This window comes from Microtus ochrogaster, chromosome 8 (assembly GCF_000317375.1).
Source record: "Microtus ochrogaster isolate Prairie Vole_2 chromosome 8, MicOch1.0, whole genome shotgun sequence".
Lineage (NCBI taxonomy): Eukaryota > Metazoa > Chordata > Mammalia > Rodentia > Cricetidae > Microtus > Microtus ochrogaster.
The window spans coordinates 4,149,885-4,175,560 of record NC_022015.1 but is presented as its reverse complement, the minus strand read 5'-3'; the positions used below and the strand labels follow the sequence as shown (position 1 = coordinate 4,175,560).

Genomic DNA, 25,676 nt, shown 5'->3' with positions numbered 1-25,676 from the left:
GACATTGAGCCTATAATTAGTGATCCTAGAGAAGCTAAATAAGAAGGTGAACCCAAAGAAAAACATATAGGCATCCTCCTGGATATTAACCTTCATCAGGAGATGAAAAATATTTTTCTTAAAATTTTCTATAGCTCGTGAGTGTGTCAATCAATCACGCGGCACTGTACCTCAGGGTGATTCTCCTGCTCTCGATGTTTGCACAACTGTCCTGTTACTGTCCAGGAGATCCAAGTGAATCTGATAGGAGATTGTGTGCACTGTTGGCATTTGAGGAGGTGTGAGAATATATTCCTCTTGCAAGAGCAGGATGGGGCATCCAGCTTAGATTCCTGAGGTGAGGCTGCCATCAAAGGCAGCAAGTCTCAAATAGCTTGCTCCTTAGGCAGCATGAAACCATCTGACCTATGGACTCCCATCTAGTCTCATTTTCCAGTGGAAAAATAAATGAGTGCTAATTGGGGGCGGGCAGGGAGGGAATGATGTATACAGTGCTCTCACACTGGAGAAGGGTTGAGTCATACAGGAACCACAATGTATACATGTTGGAGAGTTTGGTTATTGGAAAATTACAGCCCTGGAATTCTGTTGATGTAAATAAGCTTCAATATCCTCTGTAGGGTTAACCAAGCAACCCACAACAAAATGAGCTGATAATGACAATGCTGATTCATAATTAAAAAGTCCCCATGGCAGCGGCTGGGAATTGCCAGCAACTCAAGGCTGCACTGGTGAGCGGCCGATGAAAAAGTGTTCGCTCAGACTTGGGGTATGTCCAGTCCATCTTCACACGGGAGATGTGTCTTTTCTTGTAGCCTGGCAGGCAGCTGGACTGCACAATATTGCAGGGGATGCAGTAACCTTTAAAAGGCTTTCTTAGTCAATTGCCAATTAGTTGACCTAATTACGTACAAAAATGAAACCTTAATCAAATTATATACAATTGGGGTGTGTGCGCGCGTGCACGTGTGTGCACGTGTGTGAGACTGCAGTAGAGGATGTTTAACATGTATAAGACTCTGGGTCCCAACTGCAGATCATCAGCCACAAGAAAAAAAATTACACTCGATTTACCATCATGTTCCAAAGGAAGACTTGGAAAAATTCAAGGAGGTCGCCGGTCCTGTGCTGAGGATGCTGCCTCCGCCTTGGGCTGGGGTTCCGTCCTACCTTGTGCAGACTAGAGCTATGCTTTTGCATGAATGATGCACTCAGATTCCCATTTTTATGAGATACAGTTTAGAAGATTTAAACATTGTTCAATGTCTCATGGAGGATGATCTCCAAGATTTAACACAATGAAAAACAACGCATAGGAACGTATATATAACAGGATATCTATATTGGAAAAAAGCACAGGAAAGATTTTTGTATGTACATTCAGCTTTATTTGCACAGAGTATTTTTGGAATCATGCAGAAGAAATGGATCGAAAGAGTCATCTCCTTGGAGGATGGAGGCTGATGGGGAAGAGGCGGGATGGATACTTAGGTTTGCTTTTTTTTTTTAATCAGGTATCATTCCTGCTTTTTGAATTCTGTGTTACTTATGTATCAACTATTAAGAATGATGATTAATTGAGGCGGGAAGACTCACCCTAACTGTGGTGGTGCCACTCCATAGGCTGGGGATCCCAGACTAAGTAGAAAACCAGCAGACCGAGAGCCAGCATTCATCTGCTCCCTGCCTGCATCCGACCTCACACCCCGCTGCACACCGTTCCACCCTCCCCTCCTGGTACCCTCAAACTGTGAGCCGGGAGGATTCTCCTCTCAGTTCTTTCTTCTCTCCATTTTCCTAGGAGAGGAAGGCTGTTTGGTTACTAATAGTAAAGATGCCTTTTTCTCCTTCAAAACCTCGGTCATGTCTGAAGTACGTGATCTAGAATCCAGAGGAAAACACCCATCTCCCGAGATGACAGGGTTGTAAAACCAGACACAAGCCTGGGGACTTTGGACTGAGTCAAAGACCTTAGTCCCAATGCCCAGTTGTTGGGTGCACTGACATGCTAGTAAGAAACCTTCTGAGTTCTGGTGTGGTTTCCTACTGTAGATAATACGAGGCCCTAAAGGAGTGCTCTCAGGAGGGTACTGTGTACTAACGGCTTGAACATCAGGGACAGCAGCAAGGCACAGTCCCACGAGCGAAGTGTGCTCAGTGGATGCAGGCCTCTCATTCATTCGGCCTCAGTGGCTAGGCAGCTGCTATTCTCAATTTTCTACCAGGAATTTAAAAGAGCGGGAGACCAACATTAATCCTAATGAAAATATGGTATTTCATTAGTTATACAAAAAAGAATTCTGTTTGTACACACAGATCAATGTAAGACAGTAAAATTCCCTTCACATCTTAGATGTTCACAGCACAGAGTAACAATTCCCACAATGAGAGAGTCGGGGAGGAGCACAGTGGGTCTAAATGCTGCACAGTGGGTCTACAGGTTTTGGGTTCTGAGCTGCCCTGGATGGTCAGTACAAAAGGGAACAAGAGCACTTGGAATGTTGTGGAAAGCCATCTTGGCGAACCCTCAAACCAGGGAAGGCTTTATTAGATGTTTCATTTCGAATGTGGAAAATGTCCCCCACAGGCTCATTTTGATCATGTCGTTCTCAGTTGGTGGCACTGTTTTGAAAACTGTGAAACCCTTTAGGAGGCAGAGGTCGCTGGAGCAGGGTCTTTGGGTTTCATAGCTCAGTCCTACTGCCTGTCTGCTCTTGCCTTGTTCTCACACGATGTGAGGGGAGGAAGCCTGGCTGCATGCTCTTCCTACCACGGTGTCTCCTGCTGTCATGCTCTGTCTTTCACGATAGGCCTTGTGCCTTTAGACCAAGAGCCAAACAAGCCCTTCTTCCCTTAAATGCTTCTGTCAGGCTATTTTGTTGCAGTGAGAAACGTAACTAAGGAGTGACAAGGTGGTCACCCACTGCTGGAGGAGGCACCCCAAGCTGGCATTGCCCTGGCATATTTCTGAGAGTTTTCTGAGGACAGCAGTAGCATAGGTCACTGTCCCAAGGCCGTCTCAATTGAACAGAACAAGGGCCAGGGACAGTAACTGCAGCTGTCTCTGAGCGTATCCCCCACACGAAGCACACTAATATCCAGCTTCCCACCCCCACTTCTTGTCCCTTAGGTCTGGCCCCCCCATCTACCCATCAGCCCTTTGTTTTCTCTACTGGACCTGGATGCAGACTGGCATAGCAGAACTTTCCTTCCAAGTCAGGTTTGCCTGAGGACATACAAACCAGCCCTTGAGTCACCCAAGTGAGGAGACTAGATGCTGAGCTTTGGTTTAAAAAACTGACATTTTCCTCGCCTGGAATTAGCCAGTAATTGCATGTGGGCAGACTTAGCCAGAATGGTCCAAATGACCAATTAGAAGGCAAAAAGGAGGTCTCTTTCTTTTAAAGTTCAAAGGTCCCCATTGATGAGCCCTACTTCTCAGGCGATGCTCCAATAGGTCTGTGCCCAGCTCTCAGCCATGTGCGGGTATACCCTACATTTGCCTAACGATAATGAATTGAGTACTTATTTTGCAGGAAAATATAGGGCACATCCATTACATGCAATCAAGCAAAAAGGCTGCGAAATGGGCACTCTATTAATTCCAAACAGAACCCTTCCCAAATGTCATCCTGCAACCGGAGCGTGGGCTTATTACCAATCTGAAGGAATTAAGGGTAATTTTCATTTGTACAAAGGATTTGAGGGACGCGGCTCCTGCCACACACACACGGTATTAATTGTGTTAAATTCAATTTGGCAATTTTAGTGCGAATCACCCAGCCCTGACCTGGCCTGCCCTAGGGTGCAACCATAGTGTCTTGTCTGTGAGAGGAAGCGGGTATATATATGCCGGTAAGGCAAACACGTACATACTTCAGGATACACACAGAATGGAATACAGTTGACCAGTTATTGACCAGTTATTAACCAGTAAGTTGCCCCAAGAGGAAAAAGTACATGATAATGAGTAGTGAACCTCTGAGCCTCAGTTTTCCTCATCTATAAAAGGGGAGAATGATATCTCCTTTAATGGCAGCATGAGGCTAATGAACTTGAGCACAGCAGAAACCTCCCTTAATGTGGGGACTAACTCTGACCTTTATTTCTGTGCTCTGGGGGGCAGTCTCTAGGCTGTGCTGATGCCCACAGCATGTGTAGGGACATCTAGGGCCTGAATTTGAATGGGGGACAATTTCCCAAGTCACCACTAGGTAAGTCCCCAGGGCCTACAGACATTTTAGCCCACGGGGTTAGTGGCCATTTCCTTACTGCTTTTAATATCCACTATCGCTGGGTGGTTGCTGGGCTTGTGGGAGAGCATAGAGCAAGAGACAGGAGCAAGCAGGGCAACGCAGTTGGGAAGCTGGTCCAGATGGCCTGCAGCGAAAGGGGCCGGGCAGCGGTAGGCAGCCCAGCTTCTCACTCCACGTTCCGGTACTTGGTGAAGAGGTTGTAGAGCACTCGTAGCGTGGACTTTAGGTCACAGTTGACAATGTCTGTGGAGAGACAGAACTCATCAGTGGCTTCTGTGGGCCACTTCGGAAAAGTAGGCAAATAAGGCCCCTATCATCCATCATGCACCTGCCCAGTGTGGTCCTCTGATGGGACTCACGGCCATCAGGGGCAGGTGCATGTGGACAGACGAGTAGGTGTGTAGCAAGGACTCAGAGCAAGCAAGCGAGAAGGGAAGAAGGGGCCAGTGTCTAGGGTTTCAGCCCCATAGAAATAAGGCTGTCACCCAGGAGTGTGACTTCACTATGGACACAGCAGCTCCAGGTGAGAAGGGTGTTGGCGTTGGCTATGTCTGGCCTCATCTGTCCCTAAGGCTCTTCTCCCCTGCCTCCACCTTCACTACAGTGCTGTGTTTGTGAATAAGGGGACACTTGAGCAGGGTGTGGTGTCACACTCCTTTAATCCTAGCACTTGGGAGGCAGAGGAGGAGGAGGAAGGTGGTGGAGGAGGAGAAGGCAAAGACAACAATCACACTTGAGCTATCCAGAGTAAGATGGAGGGGCCTTCAAGAAGGGAGGCACCAAATAGGGCACAGGCCTGCACAGGGCAGAGGGAGGCTGGGTGCTAACTTCTTCCTTCCTTCCACCCACTAATCCGCCTGCTTCCCAGCCACCCACTTCTCAGGGAGCCCCCCTACTCTGCACTCTCCTCCACCTTCCCCCCCTCTGTGTTTACTCAGCGGGCCATCCTACGAAACACCAGAGCAAACAAGGGGAGACTTTTAAAAAGGAATCCTGCTACCTAGGAATACACACAAAAACTGGAACGGCGAACCCCTCCAAACAATACAAGGGTGGCAGGGGCTGCTGATGAGGAAGTCAGGACAGCAGGTGCCCTTAGAGAGAGGGAAGCTGGGCAGGGAGAGGTCTGAGCTATGGTAAGGAGGCCGCAGGGCATGTGGAGAATTCCATTCCTCCTCTCTTGACCTAGGTTGGAGAGTCATCTCTGCTCCTGTGTCATTTTAAAAAATAATGATATTTAAAGGTATAAGTGTGTGGGTCACATGAGGCAAGCATGATCCAAATCAATAGCTTGTGTGGGCTCCAAGATGAGAGAGATGGCACAGAGCCACTGGGGAGAAGCCTGTGTGCTGGTCCAAAGGACCCAGATTCCATCAAGACAGGAGGAGTGGAAAGTCCGAGCCCCTGGTGGGTCGGGTGGGGGTTCCCTTGGCCCTGAGGCTCTTATGGCTGTGGCTTCAGCTCCAACAGTCATGCATACTGAAGCCCAGACTCAAGCACTCAATGGCTGCAGGCTGAGGGTCCCAAGCTGTAGACTGTCTTAGAGTTCCCTCATGTCTGATTCTGGTGTCCTGGTTGCAACCCAACCCTGCTCTACTCCAGCTGTGTCCAGATGCACACCCAAATCCCTTGCTGATAGAGAACGGGCTCCTGGGACATCTGCAGAGACACGGAACCCAACGTTTCCATTTTTGCCCCCATTTTAGTCTGGCTGGTGGCAGAGCCTTGTCGTGCTATCTTGTCTGTGTGTCCCCAAGTCCCATTGGAATCACCTCCTCCAAGTGCAGCTTTATGGACTTTGGGCTGATTCTTTCCACTCATGCAGGGCTATGAACAGGTAGGGGAAGGGCTCACAGTATGGTGAACAGGCAGAAGCAGGAAGCTGTGGGTGCACATTGGCATAGCTCTGGTAAGGCAGGTATACACGGATTCTTTTCTCACCCCACTTCTCTCTGTAACGTTTGTGTGTGTACCTAAATGCTTGAACATATACTGCATGTATGCAGGGACCATGGAAGCCAGAAGAAGGCCTCAGACGCCCTGGAGCTGAGTTATACAGGCTTGTGCTGCCTGATGTGGGTGCTGGGAACAAAACCCGGGTCCTCTAGAAAGGGCTGGAAGTGCTCTTAACCGCTCTAAACTGCCTGTGCCTGTTAAAGTCAGGTGGGCTCTGACGTTGACAGGTCAAGTCAATGCTCAGCAGAGGAGGATTTATTTCAACCTAATGTCCACGAGGGGTTGATGCTCATCTCCACTGCCCTATGAGATCCTCGTGGCCAACTTCTCTGACCATTTTCTTACTGGTGAAACCAGGCAACAACTTTATGAAGAATGCCTAGCACAAACTAAAGCACACACGGTTTCTTTCCAGTTTTCCCACTCTGCTCACTAACAGCGCTATTACTGCAGACAGCTGCGTCTTTGCACATTGTAGAGCAGCAGGGGTTGCTATTTCTAGAGAAGGCCCGCTTCTTTAATCTCTCTGAGTTGATCCCTGTCACCACTATCAGGTATATGTAGGGATGAAGGGGCGACTGCTTAGCATATGCTCTCACCAAAAGAGCCGATGACTGGCCATTCAAGCAGATCCAGGCAGATTAGCAGGCTACCCAGAGACCGAGCTGTGTCAGCAGATGGAAGGCTGTGGGTGCCTGAGAATCTACAGAGACCTGGTGCTATGTAAGCAGAGTCCGCCAGAGCCCTGGTTGAATGACTTGTGAGAAGAGCAGCTCACACGCAGTGTGCCTGCGTGGGCTATCCAGGACCACTCTCTAGGAACAAAAGCCAGAACTGTGGGCCTCTGAGTCAGAACCCGTCAGCACTGGTTGTCTAGTAGGCTGAGGCTGAGGAGAACCAAGTCAGAGTCAACAGGAGAGAGAAAACAGCCCTGGGCCTAGGAAGGCTTCCTCAGCTCCTCTTCTCCCAGGGACCAGGGATACCACCTATTCAAGAACTACCCACGTTGAAAACATTACAGTACAATATTATTATTATTATTACATCATCTATTTGTGTATGTAGGATTGGAAATAAGAAGACAACTTTAGGGAGCAGGTTCTGTCCTTCTATCTACCATGTGGGCTCTAGGGAAATTTTGTCGTCCCAGCATGGGACGTTACAAGTAGTGGGATTTCTGCATTGCACAGAAGCAGTGATGGACAGCATCACCAACAATGTCTCTCCTGGCCTGTGGCAGTGCATACCTGTGAGAGGAACTGTAGGGCCTCTGGGTGTGCTTCCTTCCTATTCCTACTGTAACAAATAATCTCAGATCTGGTGGCCTACGACACAGATTTGTCACCTCCCAGTACCTGCCAGTTCTGGGGGTTAAAAGTCCCCTATCAGTCTCTCTGGGAAGTAACCAAGGCGCTGACTTAGCTTCTATGACTCAGTGCAGAACCCTTCCCGCTGGCTTTGCTCCGCCATGGAGTCTGCCCACACGCCCTGGCTTATAGACCCTTTCCACCTTCTAGGCAGCAATGGCCAGGCAAGCTTTCCTCATGCTCGACCACACTGACATTCTCACAGCGCGTCAGGATGACTGTGATGATGTGGGGCTCCTGGAATGATCTGAAGGGTCTGTCACATTCCTTTTGCCAAGGTAATGTGTATAGATTAAAATGCAGGATGGGACTCTCAGCACGTGTGATATTTTGCTTGGCATGCAAGGTGTTAGAGATACCCAACAACATCAGACAAAGACAGTTTTCAACATGGCTGTGACCATTTCCCCTTGTGGTTTCTACGGCTCTATACCTTTGTGATGACCAGAATTTGAGGAAGCTGTCACTGTCAGCTCTGCACACTGTAATCCAGGGCTACGGGGAAGGGGCTGGGGAAGCGTTCACATTTTTGGGCACAGACTAAGCCCACCCATGTTGAGGTGACAAGGGAATTGCTCTGCCATCAGCTGATGCTCACACATAGCCTGTCCCAGCTGGCAGACCCCTACATCCCCCGTGGTTTGCAAATGCCACCCATCTGCTGGCTGTCCACAGTGTGATTCTGACTGCACTGCACTTCTCCTGAGTCCCAGCCGGGGTACAACACTGAGATCTTGAGCATATTCATGATGAGTCCACCTGAATGGTGGGAACAGCAAAACGTGCTTCTGAGGATGTGTACACCCCAATAACAAACCTTAAACCAATATTCCCTTTTCTTGTTTCTCCTCCTTGATTTTCCTCCTCTCCCCTCCCTTCCTTTCCTCATCTCTTCCCTCCTTCCCTCTCTCACCCGTACCGGATATTAAACCGAGGTCCTATACCAGTGTTCTACCACTGAGCTATATCCCCAGCCTTCATTTTACATGTTAGTTTGAGACAGGGTCTCACTAAATTGCCCAGGGTGGCCTTGAACTAGCTAGGTAGCCCAGACAGGCCTTTAGCCCGCAGCCCTCCTACCCCAGCTTCTTGTGTAACGGGGTTCTTCACCCAGTATTTCAGCCCCTCCATTGGTTATGGATGTGATGCTCACCCTCAGTTTGACTTGTCACCGAGAGGCTCTGAAGTCCAGGTGGCAGAAGCCTGAGATGTTTCATGGGGATTACAGAGCTCTGAGGAGCCCTGGCCTCAGAATCTTTGCCGTGAGAGAGATGCCTCCACCACGGTGTTCTGCTCTGGAGACATCCTCAAAACAATTACAATGTCTGCAGTGCCACATCGCCCAGGTGGAAGCACGGAAGCCAGAGGGAATGCTGGGATCTGCTGCTCACAGAGTCCAGCTTCACAGAGCACCACTCCAGCCCCCCTTTATGCACTGGAAATTTTCTGCATGGGCATGATGCCCAGGGCAACAACAAATAAGATACATGTGTTTTTCCACTGCCATTGCTCGGGAAGTTTCAGATTAAGTGGGTCAATAATCACATTTTAAACTTCTCTATACACTGAAACAGTCCTATAGACTGACACTGGGAAATTCTCCCCGTCTAAAGGGAAACAAAGGCCCAAACACCAACATATTAGAACAAGTCTCTCCAGTCCGTAAGCTGGAAGTTTCCATGAAGCAGTTCGAGGAGCCAACCACAGCAAATGAAACTGGGGCTGGAGAGATGGCTCGGCCATTAAAGGCTAGGCTCACGACCCAAAATACAAGAAAGTGAAGCTGGTGCTCTCTAAGTCAGCTGCTGGGCTGCTGCAGGATGTTAGAGCTCATCCGTAAGGGCATCAGGCTAGAGAACCTTGTCCTGTCAGGAGAGTGCTCCCGGGGCATCTTCACCCCAGAGGTCCTCCCCTAGAGGAGACCACCGAATGAGACAAAGGGGGAATGAAAGGAAGCAAAGCACCGAGCTTTGTCCACTGGAGCTGATGGTATCCAGGCCAGCGAGAGCCACAAACTTAAGTCCCTGTCCCTGACTGGGCCTGTGGCTCATTCCTTCATCATGATGTCAATGATGGTTCTTGCCAGTTTTTCTGTTCTGTTCTGACTGTCCTTGGGTCCATCGCATTGTCCCCTGCTGTACCCAGGCAGAAAAGGGCCCCTCCTTCAACCACACAGCCTCCTGCTGTGTTCTGCCTCGACCACTACCAGGATTCTCACGCTACATGTGCAGCCAGCCAGTGATGCTTTCCTTCCTCTGGTTGGTGGCAGGAGCCTTGAAGGCAGGGGTGATCTTGCCTTTACTGTGTACAATGACAGCATGTTCCAGGCTGGCTAGACAAGTGCCAGCATTGTGGGTGCAGGGGCTGGGAGGCAGACCTTGGCTTGAAGGCAACAAAGCAACACAGGGTAAAAGCCACAAGCTCTGCTCGTCCCCACGTCTTTCAGAGAGCAGGAATGTGCATGCACAAGACACTGCTGCCGACCTCCTCAACTTGACAGGCATCATCTGCACCCAGCGTCAACCCGACAGCACTGATTACATGGGACACTGCAGCAAGTGACGCAAGGATAATGGCCAACAACGACACGCCTCCCACTCTCCAACACGCTCACACACAGCCAAGCATAAGCAGTCCACGTGTACCCGATCACTCTCTTCTGCTCAGTCCTTATCTCACACAGCCAACCCTCTATATCCATGGGCTCCATGCGTGTACAGTCAGACGACAGTGTGACTAAAATATTTCCCGGAAGTTTTCAGGGCTGGAGAGATGGCCCAGTGGTTATGCGTGTATGCTGCACAACCATGAGGATCGGGGTTCGTATCCCCAGCAATCTGGGAGTGGCCTTGCACACTGTGGGAGGATTGCTGTGGCTTGCTGGCTGCCAGCCTCACTGGGAAAAATAAGACAAAACAAACCCAAAAGTTCCTGGCTTAGGGAGAGACCCTGCCTCAAAGGAATAAAGTGGAAAGTGATAGAGGAAGACCCTCGACGCCTTTCTCTGGCCTTTGTGTGTATATGGGTATACACACACACACACACACACACACACACACACACACACACACACACACACACACACACACACACACACACACTGTATGTGTACTGAACAGGTCAAAATTTTCCCTTGTTTCTTCAACAAAGTCACATAACAACTCTTTCTGTAACACTTACATGGTAATAGATGCAGTTAACTGTGCACAGGTGGCCGAATGCACGCAGGAGAGTGCCTGGATTCTATGTACATACCAAATCACCTTACATAAGGGGTTTAAGTGTCCTTGGAGAGCTTTAGAACCAACTGGCCATACATACTGGGAGATTGCTTTATTTGTCCCCCAGATTCCATAAATGAAGGTCCCACCCCAATGTCCCAGACCCAGGGAAGGGCAAAGAAAGTACCTTCTGGCCGGGGTTTAGGCTTCTCCAGCCCTCCATCTTGCATGAGCTCAAAGGCAAAGGAGACATTCAGGACCTGGCAAGACAGACACGGTGGATATGTCATTGCATACATCCTGCACCCTGGGACCCCAGCACCCTAGGACCAGTCCCTGGGAGGCTTAGGAGCTGAGCACCATAGCTGTGGGCCTGAGGCTATAGAAGGGGACTGGTCATGCTGAGAGTAGCCATGCTGACTTTAGCCACTACCAAGAGGCTCTTTCTGCCCCACCCCATTCTTGCAGCAGCTGACGAGGCCTTCAAACTCAAGGATAACAGGGCTTACATTTGCTAGGGTCAGAAGGTAAGGCGTGCTCAAGGGGACCTCTGCCTTGGGCTAAATGCTTTTTGCTTTGTCAAGTAGGATAATGGCTGCTCCTGAGGGGCTGCAGAAACAGGATATGCTCAAATCAAACCAAACTTATGAAAGGCCTAGAGGTGAATCTCAGCTGAATTTTTAGCGGCATGCACGCATGCACTACTGTACTGTTGTATGTTTGAGACCAGTTTTCACTATAACGCAAGTTCCAGGCCAGTCTGGGCTACAGTACAACCTTTGTCTCAAATGCTCCGCTTTCTTCTATCAAAATAGAAAAGAATCAGAGGTTGGAAAGATGGCTCAACAGTTAAGAGGCCTGAGTTTTGTTCTTAGCACACATGTGGCTCACAAATGCCAGCTCTAGGAGATACAATACTCTTTTTCTGGGCTCCACGGTACCCAAACACACATGTGTACACAGACACTTATACAAACATACACACACATTATATGTATATGGACCTCAGGGCTGACTGGCCCTGAAGCTACCTTCCACACTACCTCTGACATAACAAGGGCAGCTGTGTGTCTGCAGGAGCACAAGGCTAGGGAAGCAGGGACACACAAAAGGCAAAGAACAGTGCTCAGTATGCCTAGAGGCTGCAGGTGGTTGGTTCATGCCAAGCCCAGTTATTATTAGAGAGGCTCCATTCAACCAGCAAAGGCCTGGTCAGAAGGCAACTTCCATCTCTTTCTAGACAGGCCCAGTATAGATAAGATGTGGGCTATGGGTTTCCCCAAGGCCCATCCCCCTTACCTTCTGTTCAAAGCTGTCTGGGGTCAGGAAGAAGCTGTGCAGGGGTACAAAGTAGCCCTCCAGGAGTCCCATGAGTAGCACCAGGTAGACCCCATCTGCAAACTGCAGGGAGAGCCGGGTGTCAGAATGAGCCTCCTTCATCACCCAGCATCAATCCACTCAAGGCCATGTCAGTAGGCAGATGGCTGGTGAGGCCAGTGGCTGGAGCGGGGACCTCCACTGGGGAAGCAATGTGGCAGCTGCCTTGTGTGTTACCTGGCTTACTAATCCTGTGGAATAGACATCCAACTGCTGGACCTCTACTTTATAGGTGAGAAAAGTGGGGTGCAGGGGAAGACCACCCTGCCTATTAGAAGGGACACCATTGTATGGAGGAGGTATCAGGAGTATTGACAGATGACGGACAAGAACCGTGATGTGAAGGTCTTCAGTACTTTTGCTTTTAGAACAGAAAACATGGTGGCATGAACTGGGCCTGGTCTCTTGCTTGCTTGTCCCTTCCTTGGGATTTAAGAGGTAGGCCAGTGCAGCTGTTAAAAACACAGGTTCTGACTCTAGTCCTGCTTGCTAGCTGTGGGATCTGAACTGTCTTTGCACCTCATTTTTCTCACTTGTAAAGTAGGAGTGCAGCAGTGTGGTGTCTGTTCCCCAGAGCTAGCATGAGGACTATACATGATGTGTATAAAACACTTGGGACTCGCTTGGTACATAGGTAACACTTACTAAGTATTATTGCTTCTTCTGTCTGGAAAACCACAAAGCAATTGGGATTTGTGCTGGCCAAAGAGACTGTATTAAGGACCATGGAAAGGAGCTTGAGACCTGGTCCCTTCCAGGGAAGTAGAGCTACTATGGTTGGGAAACTGAGCCAAAGAACCAAACTCTAGGGCTAAGTACAGAGTGCTTTGTTCTATGGAGACAAGCTACGTATCCTGGGCGATCAGGGCAATGGTGGTCTGGGGGTAAGTGCATATTTGAAGGACTCAGGGTTAAGGTGAATGGATATGTCACAGTCAGATGCTTATCTGCTGTCCTAGCACCTGCAGAAAACGCTGAGCCATCGCACATCTGCAGACCACAGATGGCAGGGGCTTGCAAGCTACACTTCCTGCAGTTGCCCTACTGGAGGATGAAATGAAGTTGGCTTCTACTGTCTGGGTCTGGAGCATCTTCATTAGGTTTCCTAGAATCATGCAGGGGACACACAGGACCCAGAAGGAAGCGGATTAGCTCCTCCATGCTCTCCTGGGTCACCCCAGGCAGAGGAGGCCTGTGAATGGTATCCCGTGGAACCTGCGTAGGTCCTGGAAAGCAGAGCTCTCTACAGCGAGGAAAGCCACAGAGTCTGGGTATGGATGTGGCTGGGGCAGGTGAAGGCAAAATGCAACCAATCTGTGAGTCAGGAGGGCTAGGATGATCTGCTCAGATGGAAAGACAGCCCTGTCTGCTGGGCTGGTACTACTGGGTGGGACCTGTGGACAGAAGCCAGAGCGCCAAGCAGCATCCTCTGGCACAGCAGGCCTGGCCTTGAGTCTAGGAGAAGCTCCAGAGAGCATTCTATCTGCTTTTCTAGAGTGTTCCAGATTGTCCCAGAGTTCAGACACACAAGAAGAGAGTTTGGTGAAGGGCAGAGTGGACTCTATAGACAACAGGAGGTGCTCACGCTCACTGAATGCCAGTCAGCAGCAGTTCACTCAAAATGAGTGGTGGGGGAGCTGGGGTATACAAATTACAGATTAGTTATTAAGTACTAGGGTAGAAAATGTCGGAGCAGGTTCTATCCAGCAGATACTACCTTGGTGACCTCTTTTACCATCACCGTGGGACTAACAAGACAGATGCCAAAAAGTGTCCTCGGGAGTTCTGGGTGGACAATGAGCAACCTGGATGGAGGAGGGGCTCGGGATGCCTCAGCACTAGTCGAGGAGTACTGGCAGTTGATGACTGCTGGTGGCAGAGGAGCCAGTGTTCTTCAGAGCTGTGGCTCTTGGGTAGGTCACCCCTGGTCCAGTGGCTAGCCCTACACCCAGGTGCATATGGGCAGCTCTAATTGGACACAGTAGGTTATTAATAAAAAAGAGGACATAAAATTAGAAGAGGGTGGGGGTGTCTGGGAGGAGCTGGGAAGGGGGGGTAGGTGTGGATATGATCAAAATACACACAAATGAAATCAAAGAATAAACAAATGATAAAATCCCATTGATGTCCTTCTAAGAAAGGATGAGTGTTAAGGGCTGTGTTTAAAAAGCGACTGACAGGATGGGATAATTAAACACCGGCCAGGGGAAAGGCAGGTTAAAGGTGGCTGTCCCATCTTAGTTGCTCCAATTCAGCCAACATCACTTCATAATCCCACTCTAAACAGATGAATATAGGGTACCGACGCTACAACTGCCTGCATCCAGTCAATCAGTGGACAGTGGTGACCGGGACAGTGCACTTTCTCTGAAGAGACATGAGGGGGGGAGTGAGCTTGGTCATGTGTTGTGTCTACAGAATAGACAGGAGGACTCTTTCCTGCAACTTTTCTAAAAAAGTTGGGGGAAAAAATTCCATCTGGTCCACCTAAGCAGCTCATATCTTACGTTCTGGAAAGCTCTGGATCCCAGGAACCGTCACTCACCTGCGTCTCCAGTTCTGTGACCTCCAAGTTTAGTTTATTCAGATGCTTGTTCACGAACGTGATGAGGGTCTACAAAAGAATTGAGATGGAGACCTTCACGTGTGACGGGGCCCTGGGGCCAGGGGAAGAGGCTCTTAATTAGGCAGCCCACATGGCTGAAAGGAACAGGAGCCCTGAGAGACAGATGACAAATGGAGTATCTGATCTGGAGTCAGGGTGGGCAGAAGAGGAATTAAGGAGGACAAGAGACAAAATGACCCGCTGGGTTCCTCTCGTCAATCCCTGCTTTGGTACCCAGGAAGATGAAGAATTCCGTGTGAGGAGCAGAGAAAGCTGGAGTCGGTGTGTGTGGAAAGACAGGGTAAGCATCCTGCTGGGAGCAGAAGGGCACTAGGTAACTAACCAGTGACCAAGAGAGGGGAAAGATGTCCAGGACACCCCAAGGGCAAGCTGGGGTTTCTTCATGCACTGTGGAGTTCTAGCCCCTGCTGCCCCCAGATGCCATAGGCCTACCTTCTTTACCACGTTGAGCTTGTCTGGTGCATGGTCAAACAGGGTGTCAAAGGCATCCCGCTCTGAAACAGGGAAACACACACCATGTAGTGCCGATCAGGGCTGCTGGAAGCCATGTGCTTGGCTATCTATGGAATCTCTGGCTGATTCTTATGAGTAAGTATTCTTCATGCCACTAAGCTGTCCCTCCCCACCTGGCCAGTGTGTCCCCAAGTTGGGGCAGACACATCAGATGACAGAACCAGCTAGTTCTAGTGAGGCCACCAGAGCCAGATAAGCACACAACACTCACCATGTCTTCCAGAAAGGGCCCTGGAAGAAAAAAAAAATTGAGTTATATAGTAGGTTTGAGTTTGGGGCTAGTCCGGGCTACGTGAGACCCTGTCTCAAAAAAAAAAAAACAAAAACAAAAAACAAACAAACAAACAACACAAAGAGAGATGACGTGGCTGGCCTTAGATGGCTCCCTCTCCTGTGAGGCTGTACCCTCCCTGTTGCTGCCAGTCTGGCCTTGGTCAAGAAGCTCATAAAGCTTCTCTGGCATTTGGTCCCACGACATCTTCACTTATGGAGACTCCTATGTCGTTTTCAGGCAGGTTACTGCTGTCAGCGCAAGATCTACTTCAGCGGCATGTGAGTGCCCACTCCTTCTCTGCAGCTCAGAGAGAACGCTGTAACAGCCTGAGAACACCTAGCCAGGCGAGCCGAGCGGCCAGCGAGACTAGTGGCTGGCTGCCTGGAGGTTGGCTTTGCCTTGCTCCTGGCCATCCTGTGATGTCTTCAAGTGACACCTGTCACCCTCAGAGAGGGCAGGGACTAGAACCTCACTCATAGGCAGAGAAGCAGTCATGTTCTAAGAGCTAAGATCAGAGACAGGTGACAGGCCACACGGTTGTAGACTAAGTTCTACCGAGGCCCTTCCTTCCTCCCTTTTTTGATGCTGTGTAACTCCAGGCAAGCTCTTGAACCTCTCTGATCTCTGAATCTTTTAATTTCTAAAATGAAAATAGTGGGTGCTCTGAGCATTTGGCATCTAGAAAGACTAGTGCACAGTAAATGTCCTGGACATAAAAAAAAATGTGTGTGTGTGTGTGTGTGTGTGTGTGTGTGTGTGTGTGAGCGAGAGAGAGAGAGAGAGAGAGAGAGAGAGAGAGAGAGAGAGGACAACTTTTAAAAATTGGTTCTTTCCCTCTACCACGTGGGTGCTGGGGAATTGAACTCAGGATTGGGAGAAAACCCCTCGATCTGCTGGCCCCCTTTCCCTTCTTAGTACATTTCTGATCCTTAAAAATTTTAGGCTCTGCTCCATTCACTTGCACAGCTGATACCCACTCAGTGACCACCTGTGTGTGGTTTGCCTAAGCAGAATGGTGAGGCTGGAGTGTCCTCCACTGCCCTGGGATGGGGGGCAGTCTCTGCTGCCACAGCTATACTGGGCTGTTGTTAGAAGGGCTTCACCCGTGCTTATGTGGCAGAGAAAGGGGGACGATAGAAAAAGCATAACACACATCTGAAAAGGATGCGTTAGAATCTTAAACCTTCCCTCCCCAGCCCCATAGGGCCAGCAGCTTCTCCCAGGCCACTCTCCTCTTTGGTACGTTCTCTTTTCCAGAAGATGAAACAGCAGGAACAGAGCTGGCCTCATGGGATGGGAGATCCAGATAGGTCAGTGAAGCTGGACCTGAGATGGTTTTGCCTCTTAGTCCTCAAAGCCATGCCAAAGACATTTGGTACCCTGCAAGCTGTGTGACTATTGGTGACCAGGATGGACCTGAGAGTGACGGGAAGATTTCAAGAAGGGGTCTCCCCAGGACATACAGCAGGCATCCTGGGAAGGGCTACTCTTTACCCCTTCCCACTCCCAGGCCTTTTTGAAATCACTTGCACTATGGTCTCTGTAGGCAGAGATTTGACTCCTATCAATCACGGTTGGAGAATACACAAATGGAGACGAGAGGCCAACATCCGGTGTATCCCACCTTAGTCTTGAGACAGGGTCTCTCACTGAACCTGGGGCTTGCTGATTTGGTTGGGCTGGCTGGTCTGTGGATCCCGGAGCCTCCTGTCTGTCTCCCCAGGGCTGGGATAACAGGTGGACATGGCTATGCCTGGCTTTTCACATGGGTGCTGGGTATCTGAATGCAGGTCCTCACACACATTTGTGGGCCAAGCACTTTGCCAACTGAACCATCTCTCCCCACTCTCATGGCAAACCTTTTATATTTCCTCATCTTCAAATTTCTAAAAATAAAACAGGATAACAAAAACAACCCAAAAAACCCAAAAGACATCTGTAAGGGAGAGAGGTTTTCTGGGTCATGGTACGTGACTAAGTAAATCAGACTTAAGAAGGAAGAAAACGGCATCCTTTTGAAGATTAACAATTCAGATCGGCCCCGTGTTTGCCACGTGACGATTTCATGCTGGTTAGCTTTTTAAGGGGTATACTTTTTTTTTTCCTGGAGTGCCATAAAATTAGAATTTTCAATCATGGCTAATTCCTCTCTCCCCTTTCCCCACCCAAGGCTGTACCTTAAGCAGCAAGAGGCATGTTTTGAATGTGCGGGAAAGGCTAAGCTATAATCATCGGCTACAGCTTAATCCCTCCTGCAATCCCAGTAAATGAAAACTAAATATCAGCGAATGGGCGAATTTCAGAGAAACATCTGTGTTCCATTACAGACTCGCTGGCAACAATGGTGTTGACATACTCTGTGTTACCAGTTATTTCCTCTTGGATTTGTCGAGACTGGAGGATCCCTTCTCGTTTCTGAAACAGAGAAGACAAGAGAACAAAACAGGCTTTAGCAACGCAGAAACACTGGTTGGTATTCCCGACATGGAGAAGTTTATTGGCGTTTCACCAGAGGTCAAGGGATGAGAAGGTTAGGGAAGGGGAAATTCAGTGACCAGAGGACACCTGGCTTCACCATCACAACCAAGTGCAATTGGTGTGTAGTCCAAATAAGTAGGCCGATTCCTGGACGGTGAAGCCTGCTTTCTTTTTAGAAGATCTCTGTTGGAAGCCAGCTGTGTTCCTCAGGGAGCGAGGCACAGCAAACCCAATGGAAATGACGGCTGGGTGTGTCCGCCTCCAGCTGGGGCCCCCCCGCAGGGAGACCACTGTGCACAGCAGAGCTGTGGGGCTGGATGGAGGTGTGCAGGGCAGCTTGGAGAATTCAGACAGAGGCCAATGCTTTGTTTTGCTCTTTACCCAATAACCATGAAGCCCCTTTAATTTTCTGAATCGGTTTAATTTATTCTTGATAATTTCACAATATATGCAACATATCTTGATCCTATCTAGCCTTTCTCACCCCTCCTGGACTCTCTCAATGCCTCCCACCCCCATCTTCATGTCTATATGCACATCCCACTGAGACCATTACTATTGCCTGCACACACATGGGTGTGGGACCATCTGTGGGAACATGGGAAACCTACCAGAGGCCACAGGCCTAAAAAGAAAAAATGACTCCCATCTCTTAGCTGTCACCAGTGATCAAGGATGGAGCCTTATGAGCCCCTGTGTCCCCCTCAAGCTTGCTGACTAGCTTGGTTTCGTGCTGCCATGAGAGGTCCTGGGTGCAGTGACCACCTCACATTGGAAGTCAGCATTTCACAGCACTCAACCTCACCCTCCGCTCCTTGGTGACAGTCCCTGAGTCTTGAGGGGATGGGTGTGGGTGTCTCACCTAGGGCTGAGCACTTGACACTCAGCTATTCAGTTACGCGTCTCTGCATCGCCTGCTGCCCACCACACCAAGGTGGAGGGCAGCACTAATCTATCGGGTGACTCACTGGGACAGCTGCGCTGAGCTGAAGGGTGCCCTTCCCAGGTCCCTCCAGCAGCTCCGCTTGGTCCTGGCATGGGGACTGTGAGTGAGCAGCACACACCTTACTTAGATACATGGCTCACTCTGGGAAAAGCAACCACTTTGAGCCTCGTGCTCCTCCTCTTTCCCCCTTCTCCTCCTCTTCCTCTGTTCTTTCTGAAGACAGGGTGACTCATAAAACCCAGGCTGGCCTTCAGTACTGTGTGGACTTCCAGGTAGGTGGTCAGAGATACTTTCCAAGAAGAGGAAACATTGTGGAGAGGTCATTCTAGGGGGAGGAAGCTGCTGCTGGTTCCTGGGCAACTCCCCCAGAGGTGACTGGAGAGTTGAGGATAGGGCCAGTGAAGGAGCACATGGGTCCCTAGGGCCTTCTGATGAACACCAGCAGAAAGATTCGCTCTACCAGGTCCCTCTGCAGCCAGCACAGATCCTTGCAGGGCAGTCTGGGCACCATAAATGGTTGGCAGAGCAAAATCACTGTCCCAAAGCCCAAATTAATGCTAAGAAAAGGCCTCTGAGCCAGGGTGTGGTAGCATGCACATCTAATCCCAGTCAGCACACTGGAGGCTGAGGCTGGAGGATTGAGCCTCACTGTGTAGCCTAGGCTAACTTGGAATTTATTACATAGTCTAGACTAGCCTCAAACTTGCAGCCATCCTCCTGCCTCAGCCTCCCAGGTGCTGGTACAGTTATGCACTATCACACCAGGTATTTCTTGACAGTTCTGAGTCCTGTTTCTGAGCTTGTTCTCTTGATAAAGCTAATCACCCCGTAAACCCTAATTCACACACACACACACACACACACACACACACACTACACCCAAAACCTTTTTCCCACGTCCTCCCCCCAACAAAAGTCCCTGCCGCAGAAATTAAACCAACAACTACCTCTGATGGCTGATAATTGAGCTCAAAATAAGGTCTGAGATGTGAGCTTGCGGGGACCACTGTTTCAAAATAGCAGTCCCCCACGGACTGTGGCTCACATCTTTCTTTCCTTTTGTCTGTAGTGAAATAACAAGTAAGTTTTGCTATTTCTATCAGAGAACTGTTCATCTCACCTGGCCAGAAAGACGACATTCAATAAACATACAAACAACTAGAAGGCACGGTGCTCACTGAAGATGTGGAAGGCCAGCTTACCTAGAAATCTCTCTATTAGCCATGGAAGAGCCATTTGTGAGCTTAATGACTGAATGTAAGACAGTTCAAGGCTTCCCAGCGCCTGTGCTAGCTAGTCACCAAAGAACTCATTCACTGCAGAGGCCAGGCTTTTGTTTTGTTTTGTTTGTTTGTTTCTGTTTTTAGAGTGTCTTTGGCTCAGAGTAAAGCTGAGAAGTGGGGCTAGGAATCTTCCCTTGTTTCCCCATCCCTAGCACCCCCGATAAAGCCTGGTCCACCACTAGCACCCTGCGGCACCTGCACCTTTTGCACCTGAGCTGATGGCGCTGAGCTGCCGGTCACTCCTGAGGGGCTTGTTACTATTGGGGTCTGCTCTTGGGGTTGTGCCTTCTATGGCTTTGGATGGCACATCCCAAAGCAATTTAACTGACTTCAAAATCCTCTGTGCTCCATCACCCTTCATCCATCCTTCCCTTCCCCATGAGAGCATTTCAAAACACAGGATGAACTTGTGTGTGATGGGCTGGTAAGGATAACAAACAGAGATGGTCTGGGTTTCCTCACGAGGACAGTTTACCCAGGATGCTCTGGGCTGGCCACAAAATGCAGGGCACAAAGGCAATAAAGGCTAAGCGCTTGATGACAAGGACTCTGAGTACCTGTCTATCAGCCACACTTATGGGTCTGAACCACACAGCTCGACCCTGTCAAGGACAGTCCTCTGCCCCCTCTGTGTTGTCTGGGCTCCTTGAAGGCAGCGCCGATGCACCCTTTCCTATTATATCTTCATGATGCTTTGCGGAGTTGAGTGCCAGAAGGTGTGGAAGAAAGACTTTCTCATTAGGGCAGGAGTGATCCGTTGCTTAGGAGCACAATTGTCGAATGCTCCCCTCCAGTTACCATCTGACCTGAAAGCTCAGCTCAAAGCCCTTTTGTCCTGTGAACAGGCCTGACCTGATCTGGCGCAGTCAACCAACCCAAAAGCTTTCCCTTACTGACTGATGGCAGAGCCGCCTCCTGTTGTCTGCTGCAGAACCCTGGATGGCTGTGTGCATCCCTGTGTGCACACCCTCTCGCTGCATATTTATTTGGAAACAAAACAAAACAAAAAACCAACTCAGAGATAAGCAAACACAACGATGACCTTTTGCTAAGTGGGCACGAAGTTGGAAAATAAAATTGCATTTGAGTATTTAATGGAGTTAGGAGCAGAGTCAGCTAGCCATGGGGAGAGAGATTGCACCCTCATTGTGAAAATTACACGACCATATGAGAATGGAAACTCGCATCCAACAGTCTGGATGAGATAGATGGCTTGAGGTCCAGCCAGGCTTTGCTGGGGACTGAGAAGCGGCAGCAAGGGGTATGAACATGCATGTGGATATACAACACTCCCTCCTTGAATATATAACATTCCCTCCCTACACACAAGCTTACATATAGGAGCTCCCATAGCATATACACATACTCTCACCCCTCTAGGCTTACACACACACACACTCCCTTTCACACACACACATATATTCCTGAAAACACAATTGAACACACACACACTCTCACTCACACATCCTTGAACACATATATGCTTGAAGACACATTCCTTATATGTACACACATTTGAACACACACCCTTCATGCACACACACACAGGCTTGAACACACACTACACACACACACACTACTGAATACACACGCCTTCACACACAATACATGCACTACACTTTACCAAAAGTATGATTTTCCAAAGCCTGGAGGGAATGTGCATGGCACATACAATACCTCTCTTCCTGAAGTCTGCATATCTCAGAAACATATACATTGTACACCTTCAGTTATATGTTGTACAGAGATAGACACACACCCACACACAGCTACACTGCACACATGCACACACTCTTATTCTTTGCATGCTTCTCAAGGATAAGGCCACAGGTGCTGGCTGCCTCCCAGCACACAGCACAACCAGGTCTCCTTAGCTTTCAGCAGATGTCCTTCTAAGGATCTATCCAACATGTGTTGACTGCTGCAGGATCCAGTCTCTGTGCCTTCAGGCGCATGCATGTAGAGCAGTGTTCCTCTTACCTGGACCACAACCACTTGGATGGAAACATGGTCTGGGAGTCGGATTGGTGCACGGAAATACTGAGACAGTGCGACCAGCAGGTGGAGGATGGCAACCAGGCTCTTGGCATGAACAGCTGAAAGGCAAGATTAGAAAATGAGAGTCTTTCTTCAGATTCTAGGCAAAATAGGCATCTGCTAAGATTACGGCAGTACCCCGTTCAGTGCCCCTTGCTGCGTCCTAAGCACCAGGGAACTCCCTTAGTCGTCACCTGTTCTTCCCACAACCAGGCCTCTCATTTATGGCCATGACCCATGGGTTCCTTCTTGGACACTATCATTGGTAGATTTTCAGCACAGTATCTCCACTCTCACTGGAGGTTCCCCATGAGGACTTCAGCAAAGAATAGCCTGGAGCTCAGATTGGCTTTCCTTGTTCAGCCTCTGCTCTCATCTGTACCCACTCCCCCTACCCACCTGACAGGGGATACTGCATTGTTAGCACTTCACCTGTCTGAGGCTGCTCACAAACTTCTCTAGAATCAAGAGACACAAAGTAGGAGTGTCTCCTGGGTCTCTTCCTCCATCTAGGGCCAACCTCCCTAAAAGAAGGCATGGGAACCATGCAGACAGCTTGGGCTGCTCGTGCCCAATAGGTGGGTGTAGTCCATGTGTCCAAGCATACCCAGGCGTCTTCTAGGGGTGCCAAGCCCATATCAATCCATCCACACTGCTGAAGGCCAGGCTCTTCTGCTTGTTGCTTTCTCAGTAGATGGAATAAAGACTGACTTACAAGGCAGACTAGAAATTGAGAGTGACTTTGTTTCCCTGCTTCCTGTTTACTGATGATGGCCTTGGGCAGGGGCCACTCTGGTCACTGAGCCTTAAGCTAGTCATCTCCTGAAAGATGATAGTTCACAGGTAGACATAACACACTGTAAAGACTTCCAAAGATAGCAAGGGCAGACAGAGCTCCTGGAGCACTGCAGGTGCCCAGGAATGACTGCTATTTTTTATTATAACTTATGAGAAAGTACCTGGCACGGAGGCAATCAGGGTGTGCCAACCCTCTCTGTCTTGTAAAGGGCAGGGCCGCCAGGCTCTCTGCTTGCCTTGCAGCTCTACTAGCTTCAGGGGTCTTCATTACAGGGACAGTTAAGGGAGAATCCAGAGTTGCACATGTCTATGTCCCCTGAATTAGGTTCATTATCAGGGTGTCATTTTTCTTCCCCAGATTAAAAAAAAATAAAATAAAATAAACCAAACATCTGCTTTAGAAGCTTTGAGATGCCACCAAGGAAGGAAATGATTCAGACAGCCCTTTGACACCATTAGCACTGTTCCTTATCATGGCTGCTCCATAGACAGTGTTTCCTAATGACTAACAGTGGCTCAGTGTGACACCAAGCATCAGGCCTGTGACCTACAGTGACCGGCTCCTGGTTGGGACTGGACCACTGACACAGCACTGTCGCAGAAGGACAGAGTCAAATCAGGGATTGCTTTCCCAGTCAGGACTGCTGTATCACCCTGGTTGGATCCCACGGGCCGTAAGTACACTTGAGGTTCTCTTGCTTTTAACAACAAACTTGATGTTGGAAAAGTTCACGTCAGTCAAGACCTGCCTGGGATCACTGCATATCATCTTGGCAAGTGACATCAAAGACATCAGACAGATGTCAGACCCTTTCAACAAATGTTCTGTCCTCCAGGGAATTCTTTTCAAAAAGGAATAACCCCATAAAGCCACACAGAGAATGTGGGCAAAGATGCCAGCCTGTGTCATATAGCAGCAGCATCAAAAGCAAAACCCTGGGAACAACCAGGAAGAAGAGGATGGCCAGATTAGGCCTTCCAAACTCGTTACGGTTGTTGAGAGACAACAAAACCATGTAGTTCTGCTAGGTCCAGAACTTTCGGTGGAGCCCAATCTGGCTCTCCTGAAGTTTTTTTTCTTTTTTCTTTTTTTTAAAACGCATTTTAAAATATTTTCTTGATTAATCACAGAGGGAACATACATTTGCCATGGCATGCACAGGGAGGTCCGACGACAACTTTTGGGAGTTGGATATCACCTTCCACCATGTGGTGGGTTCTGGGGATTGAACTCAGGCTGTCAAATCTGGAGGTAAACTCCTTTACCTGTTGAGTCACTTCACTGGCCCCTGGAGCTTCTTTTTTATTTTTATTTCTGCCTTTTTGCTCCCTCCTAGGTAGAGAACTTTATGTTACGAAGGTCCATAGCAGAACTCATGAGAGGAAGACCATGACAAGGACCCTCGAGTTTTAACGCAGCCCACCCATTCCTACTTCTTTGCTTGCAGCTGTTTTCTAAGGTTCTCCCTGCAATCCTGAGGCTGCACCAAGCAGATGCATCCCCCACAGCCTTTCACAGCTATGACAGAGTAGCAAAACAGAGCCTTTGAACTCACAGAAAATCATGGTCAAGACAATGTCACCGAACTATTAACAATGCTAGAAGGAGAGTCCACAGAAACAAGACAAGACCACAAGCCATGTACATCTACATGCACATGTATGCAGGTGTATATACACACATGCACGCATACAAACATGTACTTGTTTGTGATCAGCTCTTGAAAAGGAATATAAAACTGCTCTGATCTGTGTCACTCTTCCCTGCTCAAGACGTGAACTATTCCTTGTCCAGTGCATCCACACCCCGGATACTACTCCTCTGCCAGTCACCTGGTGGCCATATCAGATGTCAGGCTGCCTCAGTGAATAGCAGTGACTGTGTTATTTAACTTAATGATGGCTCCAGGGCAGGAAAACAGTGAGGTTGGCAATGCAGACAACCTGAAGTGAAGGCTTGAAGTAAAAAGGGAGAGCTTTCAATAACAGAGAAAAATCTGGGCACTGAGATATCAGATCTACAGTAGTAGTAGTACAATATTCAATATCTATGAATATTCTACAGAATTATGAAAGAAAGAAGAGTCATGCTAGTTTTTTAAATTAGGTTTAATTACGTTGATTGCATGTGTACGGACGTTTTGCCTGTATGCACCATGTGTATACAGAGAGCAGAGGAAGGTATCAGATCTGTTACTGGAGCTACAGATAGTTATGAGCAGTCAGGTGGGTGTTGGGAACTGGGCCTGGTCCTCTAAAAGAGCAGCCAGTGCTCTAGACTGCTATCTCTCCAGCCCTTCATGTTAGTTTTGTTTTTATACATTAAGGCACAGGTGTGATGAACACAGTGTATGATATATGTGTTGTTAGCATGGAAAAAACGTTAAAGGAAGACGCACAAAACAAACCTGTGGATCAATAGGAGAGCGGGGAATACCAGGAAATGAACGCACAAGGTTATAACCACCTGATTTTCAAGAAGGACGTAAAAAACATACACTAGAGAAAAAAAAATACCGAGCCTCTTTAACAAATGGTGCTGGG

The 25,676-nt window shown here is 48.9% G+C and overlaps 1 protein-coding gene across 1 annotated transcript in view; it reads right to left on the bottom strand.

Annotated features, from left to right (window-relative positions):
• Nucleotides 1-1,365: 1,365 nt before the first annotated feature.
• Parva (parvin alpha) overlaps nucleotides 1,366-25,676 on the bottom strand; it is a 154,674-nt gene continuing 130,363 nt past the window's right edge. The window contains exons 6-13 of the mRNA XM_005351010.3: nucleotides 22,278-22,393; nucleotides 17,947-18,005; nucleotides 15,528-15,547; nucleotides 15,236-15,297; nucleotides 14,723-14,791; nucleotides 12,100-12,201; nucleotides 10,988-11,060; nucleotides 1,366-4,499 (exon numbers count right to left, since the gene is read on the bottom strand). Of these exons, the coding sequence (XP_005351067.3) occupies nucleotides 4,423-4,499; nucleotides 10,988-11,060; nucleotides 12,100-12,201; nucleotides 14,723-14,791; nucleotides 15,236-15,297; nucleotides 15,528-15,547; nucleotides 17,947-18,005; nucleotides 22,278-22,393 (578 nt within the window). The 3' untranslated portion in view covers nucleotides 1,366-4,422. The remainder of the gene's footprint in view (nucleotides 4,500-10,987; nucleotides 11,061-12,099; nucleotides 12,202-14,722; nucleotides 14,792-15,235; nucleotides 15,298-15,527; nucleotides 15,548-17,946; nucleotides 18,006-22,277; nucleotides 22,394-25,676) is intronic.